The sequence below is a fragment of the Nansenia antarctica genome, assembly GCF_963989245.1.
Source record: "Nansenia antarctica genome assembly, chromosome: 5".
Taxonomy (NCBI): domain Eukaryota; kingdom Metazoa; phylum Chordata; class Actinopteri; order Argentiniformes; family Microstomatidae; genus Nansenia; species Nansenia antarctica.
In genome coordinates, this window is record NC_137690.1 from 75,124,469 (window position 1) to 75,134,909 (window position 10,441).

The 10,441-nt window shown below is 48.6% G+C and overlaps 1 protein-coding gene across 1 annotated transcript in view; it reads right to left on the reverse strand.

Annotated features, from left to right (window-relative positions):
• Positions 1–1,727: 1,727 nt before the first annotated feature.
• LOC308157297 (tumor protein p53-inducible protein 11-like) overlaps positions 1,728–10,441 on the reverse strand; it is a 19,885-nt gene continuing 11,171 nt past the window's right edge. Inside the window, exons 2-7 of the mRNA XM_080530832.1 lie at positions 10,255–10,421; positions 8,239–8,297; positions 7,600–7,648; positions 5,797–5,887; positions 4,238–4,339; positions 1,728–1,962 (exon numbers count right to left, since the gene is read on the reverse strand). Of these exons, the coding sequence (XP_080386958.1) occupies positions 1,814–1,962; positions 4,238–4,339; positions 5,797–5,887; positions 7,600–7,648; positions 8,239–8,297; positions 10,255–10,386 (582 nt within the window). The 5' untranslated portion in view covers positions 10,387–10,421 and the 3' untranslated portion in view covers positions 1,728–1,813. The remainder of the gene's footprint in view (positions 1,963–4,237; positions 4,340–5,796; positions 5,888–7,599; positions 7,649–8,238; positions 8,298–10,254; positions 10,422–10,441) is intronic.

Here is a 10,441-nt window from a genome sequence, read left to right on the forward strand (position 1 = left end):
AAGGTCCTATCTCCGTTTAGAATGATAAGGTTCTATCTCCGTTTAGAATGATAAGGTTCTATCTCCATTTAGAATGATACGGTTCTATCTCCGTTTAGAAGGAGAAGGTTCTATCTCCGTTTAGAATGATAAGGTTCTATCTCCGTTTAGAATGATAAGGTTCTATCTCCGTTTAGGGCAGTTCAGAGATATTGAGCGTCAAAGTTTTTACATTCCATTATGTTTATGTTTTGTGAGATTGAACCTTTGTATTTTATTAATTACTAACTAAAAAATGTCAAAATGTTAAAAATAACACCACACAGGCATTAATAAACACCTAATGGATCAGATCCAAGTTGGCTGAAAGCACACCCGACCTCTCTCCTCTCCCCTTACTCATTGCACTTGTGCGCACACACACAGAGAGAGAGAGGAGAGAGAGTGATAGAGGGATAGAGTGAACTGATGGAGTGGTCTTGTGAGAGAAAGAGAGAGAGAGAGAGAGAGAGACACACACACACACACACACACACACACACACACACACACACACACACAGAGAGCTCGTGAATAGATGACCTATTAGCAAATAACCTTGACCAGCGTGTGGAGGTATATTTGTGATCCCGAGGATCTTACAAGTGAAGGAAATCTGAAAACAACAGATCGAAGGAAAATAATTGAGGGAAGAGAGATAGATACAGCGCCCTCTACAGGTTTTAACAGGAACAGATCCACAAAGGAAAACGAGGGAAAGCACCTAAAAATAATACATTTATTTGTTTCTTCTTTCTATACATACACAATGTTTACCTTTCCAAAAGTTGATAACAACATGTCTTAACATTTACACACGTTTACCACAGACACATAAAATAACATTTAATCACGCTCCCCCTCACGACCCTGCAGCTGTGAGCTACGGGCACTAGGGGGCATGACATCATCATGACACGTCTACTGAAGGACATTCTCACTACTACAGAAGAAGAGGTGTGTGTTTCCTGTCTTCTATGTCGTAGCTTGACACTCGTCATGCTCTGACCTATGTTAATGTCTACGACTATTCTCTAGTATCCTCTGTTCTTAGGTTAGACATTTATTCTTTTTTCTCACAGTCCTTCATGATTCTTTTTCTGTATAATAATACCCAAATAAAGCGGCCTATCGCCTCCCATCTTCAATCCCACGTCGGGTCTCTTCTCCTTCTCTCTCAGTGCCTGGGTTCCTACACTACTACACAACCCTGACACCGTCCTCACGACCCCTGGTTGGGTCGGGGGATCTCTGAGGCAGGGTTGTCTCACGTTGACAGACTACTACCGGTACATAATCCAAATATTTGCTCGGCTGACTGACTACTATGAAGGATGTGGGTACTGGATATGCCTGGGGGAGGGGGGCTGGATACTAGTGTCAGTTGGCCCTGAAGGGGGCGATAGAGGGGTTAGGGGGTTCTTGATAGTCCTGGAGAGTAGTGTCAGTTGATAGAGGGGTTAGGAGGGGTTCTCTGTTTTGGAGGCTAGTGTCAGTTGGTAGAGGGGTTAGGGGGTCTTGTAGTGTCAGTTGGGCCCTCCAGGGGGCGATAGAGGGGGGTTAGGGGGTCTTCTTGATGTTTCCTGGAGACTCCAGCCCTCCAGGGGGCGACAGAGGGGTTAGGGGGTCTTGTAGTGTCAGCTGAGCCCTCCAGGGGGCGATAGAGGGGTTAGGGGGTCTTGTAGTGTCAGTTGAGCCCTCCAGGGGGCGGTAGAGGGGGGTTAGGGGGTCTTGATGTTTCCTGGAGACTCCAGCCCTCCAGGGGGCGATAGAGGGGTTAGGGGGTCTTGTAGTGTCAGTTGAGCCCTCCAGGGGGCTTCTTGGTGCGGCGGCCCAGCTGGCGGTGGTACAGGAGGGTGATGAGGAGGAAGAGGCCTTCGCTGAGGAGGAGGAGCAGGGCGGCGTTGGACAGCAGGTCCACCTCCAGCAGGGTGATGGAGGTCACTGCAATGGCATGGACGGACGCGCACATGGACACACACACACACACACACACACACACACACACAGAGACAGAGACAGAGACACAGAGAGACAGACAGACAGACAGACAGACAGAGACACACAGAGACAGAGACAGACACAGAGACAGAGACAGAGACAGAGACAGAGACAGAGACACAGACACAGACACAGACACAGAAACAGACACAGACACAGACACAGACACAGACACACACACGCATTTTAGGCCATACAAATTGAAACCAATAATATAACACAGCAAGATAAACAGCATAAAAGACAATAAAATATTTATTTTATTTAACATCCCACACATTGCAATAATAACCTTTCAGTCTGTGCAATCTTAAGTCAACTTGTTGTTGGAATCACACTTGACCACTAGAGGGCAGTTGTGCACTCCAACACTATCCAGCAGCCCTTGAGGATGTAGTCGTACTTCAGTCCAATGACAAACACACGTCTCTCTAACATTAGAACCTGTACCAAATCGTGAGCTTACAATGATAAGGTTCTATCTCCGTTCAGGGTAGTTCAGAGATATTGAGCGTCAAAGTTTTTACATTCCATTATGTTTTGTGAGATGGAACCTTTGTATTTTATTAATTACTAACCCCCCCAAAAATCTAAATTTAAAAAAATAACACCACACAGGCATTAATAAACACCTAATGGATCAGATTATGTGAAAAAACTAAATTTTAACAAAAATTGAGATAGAACCTTATAATTCTAACATCACGAAATGTCTCTAATGGTGGTGTGAGGAGAGCTTGAAGGAGATCTAGAGTCTACTAGTCTGGCCTGGCCTGGCATCTCCTGTCCCTCTCTAACCCAGGAACCCAACCCAAGCCTCTAGCCCAGCGGTTCCCAACCTTTTTGGACTCAAGGCCCACTTAAAAATCTCTAAAGTATTCGCGGCCCACACAGGCTTTTTTACGCATGCGTAAGTTCCTATCTATCGGTATCACACTGATGCTGATTTTTTTTCCCTTCTTAAGGTTTTAAAGAACAAAATACAGTACCATGAATTGATTTTTTGGGCTAAAAGAAAAATCTAGGATTTTTTAGGGGGGTAGAGGGTAGGACCAGGGGGGTAGGGGCTAGGACCAGGGGGTAGAGGGTAGGGGCTAGGACCAGGGGGTAGGGGCTAGGACCAGGGGGTAGGGGCTAGGACCAGGGGGCTAGGGGCTAGGACCAGGGGGTTAGGGGCTAGGGACCAGGGGGGTGGGGGCTAGGGGCTAGGGACCAGGGGGGTAGGGGCTAGGACCAGGGGGGTAGGGGCTAGGACCAGGGAGGTAGGGGCTAGGACCAGGGGGGTAGGGGCTAGGACCAGGGAGGTAGGGGCTAGGGGGGTAGGGGCTAGGACCAGGGGGCTAGGGGCTAGGACCAGGGAGGTAGGGGCTAGGACCAGGGGGTAGGGGCTAGGACCAGGGGGCTAGGGGCTAGGACCAGGGAGGTAGGGGCTAGGACCAGGGGGGTAGGGGCTAGGACCAGGGGGGTAGGGGCTAGGACCAGGGGGGTAGAGGGTAGGACCAGGGGGGTTAGGGGCTAGGACCAGGGGGGTAGGGGCTAGGACCAGGGGGGTAGAGGGTAGGGGCTAGGACCAGGGGGGTAGGGGCTAGGACCAGGGGGGTAGAGGGTAGGGGCTAGGACCAGGGGGGTAGGGGCTAGGACCAGGGGGGTAGAGGGTAGGACCAGGGGGGTAGGGGCTAGGGGCTAGGACCAGGGGGGTAGGGGCTAGGGGCTAGGGCCAGGGGGGTAGGGGCTAGGACCAGGGGGGTAGGGGCTAGGGGCTAGGACCAGGGGGGTAGGGGCTAGGGGTTAGGACCAGGGGGGTAGGGGCTAGGACCAGGGGGCTAGGGGCTAGGACCAGGGGGCTAGGGGTTAGGACCAGGGGGGTAGAGGGTAGGGGCTAGGACCAGGGGGGTAGAGGGTAGGGGCTAGGACCAGGGGGGTAGAGGGTAGGGGCTAGGGACCAGGGGGGTAGAGGGTAGGACCAGGGGGTAGGGGCTAGGACCAGGGGGGTAGGGGCTAGGACCAGGGGGGTAGGGGCTAGGGGCTAGGACCAGGGGGGTAGGGGCTAGGACCAGGGGGTAGGGGCTAGGGACCAGGGGGGTAGAGGGTAGGGGCTAGGACCAGGGGGGTAGAGGCTAGGACCAGGGGGGTAGGGGCTAGGACCAGGGGGGTAGGGGCAGAGGGGTAGGGGCTAGGACCAGGGGGGTAGGGGCTAAGGGCCAGCTAGGAGCCTCACCTAGGAGCTGCACGGCCAGGTAGCAGGCCTCCGTCAGCAGGGTCCACTGGAGGACGCTCTTCTCTGGCGTGTAGAGGCCGTTCCACAGGACCAGGGAGATACCTGCAGAGACAAACACTCAGCCTGGACCACACCTGGATGGGGGTGGAGCCAACTCCTTCCACTATCCAGATTTGGAATCTGATTTGGAGGACAGGAGTCACATCATAGCAGATACTAGATATACATACACCCCTACATTCTCGGTCGACACCAGTTTGGATTCGGAGCGGGGCAGAGGGGCGGCTGTGGCGCAGGAGGTAGAGCCGCCGTCTAATGATCACAAGGTTGGCAGATCAGCGGTTCGAGCCCCGGCTGGCCACATGTCGAAGTGTCCTTGGGCAAGACACTGAACCTCAAATTGCTCCCAGTGAGCGGGCCGGCCGGCGCCTTGCATGGCAGCTTGCCGCCTTTGGTGTGTGAATGTGTGTGTGAATGGGTGAATGAGAGGCCGTTGTAAAGCGCTTTGGATAAAGGCGCTATATAAGTGCAGTCCATTTACCATTTACCATTTACCAGAGTGCAGTTGTTGCTGAACAGAGTGATTATAGGAATCTCAAGCAGTGCACTCTTGGTCATATTGTCTTGTCTGTGGTTCTGATATGTTGTTAGTGTACCTGTGAATCTCTTGATCAATATTAACATGCACAGACACGCAGCATACGTCTCATAGGTAAATGACAACAGGTGGAAGACTAGAAAGACCTGTCCTCCAAATACGATATGACGACATACAGGTTTCCTTTTCAGTCTGGAAACATCTTTCATTTTTCCCTCAGATCTGCTGATAAGGGTCTCCTAACCACCACTATGGTTAGGGTTATAACCAAGATCGATCGATCGATCTCTCTGTCTCTGTCTCTGTCTCTCAAGTCTAGGGGGGGGTCGTGCTTTAGCTGTCGCAGCCCCTGACCTCTGGAAGAGCATGTCCATGTCTATCAGATCTGCCCCCTCCATCCAGTCCTTTAAATCTAAACTCAAAACTCACCTGTATTCCTTAGCGTTCCCTGACTCACTCTGACTCTTGCCTTGTTTGTTTTGACGTGTTTGCGTACTATTACATCATTTATTCTCAATGCAAGTCTCCGTTGTGTGTTGTTGTTCTGTTGTAGCTCGAAGAGTTTTGATGTATAATTGAACAAGGTGACAGTTGAGTATTTCTCTACCTGCTCAACCTGCCCACTCAAACACATTCTGGAGCCCTGAAATAGTATGTTTTTACAAGAATTGTCTAAAAATGGTCAATCCAATCCAATATCCAATCCATATAATTAATTAATTAAATTAATAATAAATAATTTTGCCATTTAGCAGACGCTTTTAATCCAAAGCGATTTACAATTACGAATTACAGGGACATTCCCCCTGGAGTAACTGAGGGCTAAGGGCCTTACCCAAGGGCACACTAGTAGTGGTGTGGTTTCAGGCGGGATTTGAACTCACAACCTTCCGATCACAAGTCCAACTCACTATCCACTAGACCACCACTACCTGATATGTGTATAAGAAGCCGGCCTTACTGAGAAGAGCTCCTCCATAAAGGCGGATGGAGGTGCTGGTGGTCCTCAGTTCAAACACAGACTCATAGAGCTGGCTGGGAAACACCAGGGCCTGGAGAGAGAGGGAGGAGGGAGGGAGGGAGGGAGAGGGAGGGAGGGGAGAGGGAGGAGGGAGGCAGGAGGGAGGAGGGAGGAGGGAGAGAGGGAGAGAGAGGGAGGAGGGAGGGAGGAGGAGGGGGAGAGAGAGAGGGAGGGAGAGAGGAGGGAGAGAGAGAGAGAGGGAGGGAGAGGGAGAGAGAGGGAGGGAGAGAGAGGGAGGAGGGAAGAGGGAGGAGGGAGGGAGGGAGGGAGGGAGGAGGGAGGAGGGAGGGAGGAGGGAGGGAGGAGGGAGGGAGGGAGGAGGGAGGGAGGGAGGAGGGAGGAGGGAGGAGGGAGGAGGGAGGAGGGAGGAGGGAGGGAGGGAGGAGGGAGGAGGGAGGGAGAGAGAGAGAGAGGGAGGGAGGGAGAGGGAGAGAGGGAGAGAGAGGGAGGGAGGGAGGGAGGGAGGGAGGGAGGGAGGGAGAGAGAGAGAGAGGGAGAGAGAGAGAGAGGGAGACCCACACACACCAAAATCTTGGTTACAGCAAACCATAGTGACATGGTTATAACAAACCCAGTGGCCTGACATGACGGGTGAAGCACAGCGGTGGAGCGGTGGTCTGACCAACGCAGCGTCTCTCTCCAGAGAACGTCAGACTGGCACTGACAACCTGCCACCACCACGCTGTAAACATTTAGGCAAATTAAACGATATACTTAGTAAAGAGAGAGAGAGAGAGAGAGAGAGAGAGAGAGAGAGAGAGAGAGAGAGAGAGAGAGAGAGAGAGAGAGAGAGAGAGAGAGAGGGGGGAATTCAAGCACTTTCAATGACCCACGTATATTTTCTAAAACATTTAAGACCTTGATTTCTTTTTCTCAAATTCACAAAATTTCAAGGAGTTCAAGGACCCGTGGGAACCCTGTACTTAGTAATGACTGAGTAGCTGTCTTTGTTAAACTATATACTTACAGGGTTCCCACACCTTCTGAAACATCAAATTCAAGCACCTTTCAAGGACTTTCAAGACTCAATTCCCTCAAATTCAAGGACCCAACACGGCATAGTTTGAGACAGATCTAGTTGACGAGTAAAACATTTTTGAATATATTTTTTTTTAGAGAGAGAGAGAGAGAGAGAGAGGGGGGGGGGGGGAATTCAAGCACTTTCAATGACCCATGTCTATTTTAAAATACTTAAGATTTAATTTTTAATTCATAAACTTTCAAGGATTTCAAGGACCCGTGGGAACCCTGTACTTAGTAACTGTCTTAGTAACTGTCTTTGTTAAACGATACTTGGTAATGACTGACTAATTGTCTTTGTTAACACTAGAACAGCCGTGCCTTTCTTACCTTGTAAAAGAGCCGCCTCTTTACAATGATCAAGCTGCTATTTCCACACAACGACCACTAGTTGGCCGCTTGTAAATTACCCTGCCTCCTACACAGAAAAACAAAATAGCTTTATATACTAGCTTATCCTGATGTGATTTTGAAAATGTAAGGATACTGGGTGGTAGAACGCACAAGCTATATACTTAGTAATGACTGACTACTGTCTTTGTAAAAAAAAAACGCCAAAACGCTAATGCTAATCTAGCGCCACACAGTTCAACAACCCTGGGGAGAACCCTGCAACGCAATAACATACAATTAAATACCCCCCAGCTAGAGAAGGAGGAATTGGGTCTGTCGTCTAATGACGACAAGCAAAGTCCAGTTGAGATCATATTCTATAGCACTTACTGTCAAGGCTATGGTTGTGAACAGGACAGCCGAGGTGAGGACCCATATCCTGGAAGAAGACACACAGGAGAGACACAGACATTAGAAACACCGCTGATCTCAAAGAGAGAACTGATTGATTGATTCAGGTCAATAACGAGTTGTTGCGTAATTCTCCTGTATTTTCCACCCACTGTACAGCAATCATATCAGAAGGCTGCCAGTCAGTATACAATGAATATAAACTCCTCAAAAGAAGTTCAGAAACGTTATTTCGGGCGATTATTCCTCCCCTTTAATAATACCAATTGGTATTGTATTTTATATCGTAGGAAAGCCTGATTAGTCACCTTTACAACGAGGTACAACTTGTGAAGATCATGCATTCGTGGAATGAGCAACACAGCTAAATGTGTGGGTAGCGGCCCAAAAGAATGTGCCAAAATCCCCTGCAATATTCTTCTGTTGGTATTCACTCTCGTTTTGAGCTTCAAGTGCTGGCAGGTGTATGCCACCTGTCACAGGTGTGTTTATATTTATATTTGAATATATATTGAAGCTCGACACAATGTCTACTGCTCAAATGTGTGCTCTTGTTGTGAGCTCGTGAAAATAACAGTAAATGAACTTGAATCACCTGTTTATTGCCCAGTGTCTTACCTGAGGCCTAGGGGCTCTCGCCCTGCAAACTTCATTTGGTTGCCAAGCACTTGACTGATCTGTAAAATGTAGGTTAAACACCATGGAAAACAACAAATTAACATACAGTAATCGTTACATACAGTAATCGTGCCTATAGTGCCTATTCACTTAAATATCCAATCTAGCACACATCACATACCTGTCAACATTGGGATTTGAAAATAAGGGATATTCTCCCCCCTCCCATCGTCCACATACCATACCCCATTATATAATCACAATTTAATTATTAAGTCATTTAAAGGCAATATTAAAAAGATGGGTTTTTAGTCTTGACTTGAACATATGTGCTGAGGTTGCATCCCTAATGTAAACTGGCAGTGCGTTCCACAATCTGGGTGCATAAAATGAGAATGCAGCCTCACCAAATCTCTTCTTTTGTACATGTGGTACACAGAGATAACCAGCGTCAGAAGACCTGAGAGCTCTATTGGGCTGATATGATCAGCAAAAGGTCTTTCAGATATTCTGGTGCTGTGCCAGTGAGAGCTTTATAAACACGTGCACAGTTGAACAATGATTCAAGTCAGAAAATTGCCATTTATAGGTCGAAAGTAGGCTATGTGTTTTTGTAAATTTAGCTAATCTAGTGCTAATCTCATTCTATTATCTAATTTCCTCTAAAAGTGATTTCCCACGTTGCTGTGGCGTGCGACATTAGCCAGAGCTCTGGACTGTGACGAGGCCAGCGTGTCTGTAGAGTCCAACAGAACCCTCTGAGACCCTGTCACTGGCTTTTCTGGCAGCTGAGTCAAACAGTCTTTCCCACACATTTTATTGAGGATTGCTCCTCCTAGCTATGTTTCCAAAATAACCCCGTGAATGGCTAACGTCACCCCTCAGTGCATCCGTTCCATGAGATGTTAGACATTTTCAAGAAAAGTCAGGAAGCAAAACTGGCTGGCGTGAGCCTTGTTGCAGTTCCAAAAAAGAACAAACCAAGACAAACCAGAACCAACCTGTGATGTCATCATAGATCCTATCTACCTGTGATGTCATCATAGATCCTATCTACCTGTGATGTCATCATAGATCCTATCTACCTGTGATGTCATCATAGATCCTATCTACCTGTGATGTCATCATAGATCCTATCTACCTGTGATGTCATCATAGATCCTATCTACTGGGATGTTACTTGCGATTTCCTTTAAACAAAAGCACACAACTTGACAAACATGGTAGTCATCTGGATATCTCAGGAACCAATCAGGCTGCAGTGATCTGAATCTGAAACAAGACGTGACTTCTCTCTCTCTCTCTCTCTCTCTCTCTCTCTCTCTCTTTCTCTCTTTCCCTCTCTCTCTCCCTCTCTCTCTCTCTCTCTCTCTCTCTGTCTCTCTCTCTGTCTCTCTCTCTCTCTTTCCCTCGCTCTCCAGCTTGAGACATTTATTGACAACAGAGTCAGACGCAGTGCATCAATCACTCAATCACTCAATCAAGTACAATCTATTTGCCTATTTGACATAAGCGCTTTGAATCACATCTTGTGAGAAATCTTTCATCTAGTGAGAAATGCGCTATGCAAATAAAACCTGATTTGATTAGATAAGAATCACTTAACTTGGCCTGGCTCTGGAGAATCAGATTTCCAGCAATAAATATGGAAATAAACATCAGCGGAGAGGAGGGGGGAAATAATCAAGATGACTATAGAATAGATATTGAGTAAGAAAGGTGTGTGTGTTCCTCAGTTTTGACCTGTGTGTGTGTGTGTGTGTGTGTTCCTCACCTTAGACCTGTGTGTGTGTGTGTGTGTGTGTGTTCCTCACCTTAGACCTGTGTGTGTGTGTGTGTGTGTGTGTGTGTTCCTCACCTTAGACCTGTGTGTGTGTGTGTGTGTGTGTGTGTGTGTTCCTGACCTTTGACCTGTGTGTGTGTGTGTGTGTGTGTGTGTTCCTCACCGTTGACCTCTCTGTGTGTGTGTGTGTGTGTGTGTGTGTGTGTGTGTGTGTGTGCGCGTGTGTTCCTGACCTTTGACCTGTGTATCTCTCCGTCGTCGTCCTCGCCCCCCACCCCCAGGATCTTGCGGGTCTTGAGGCGGCTGACCAGGTCCGTCTGGCTGTGCTTCTTCATCAGCGGCGGGGGGTGATGCGCGGTCGTCATGGCAGCAGAGAGGGGTGGGGGCGGGGGGGGGGCTCCTAGACACCACAACATACGA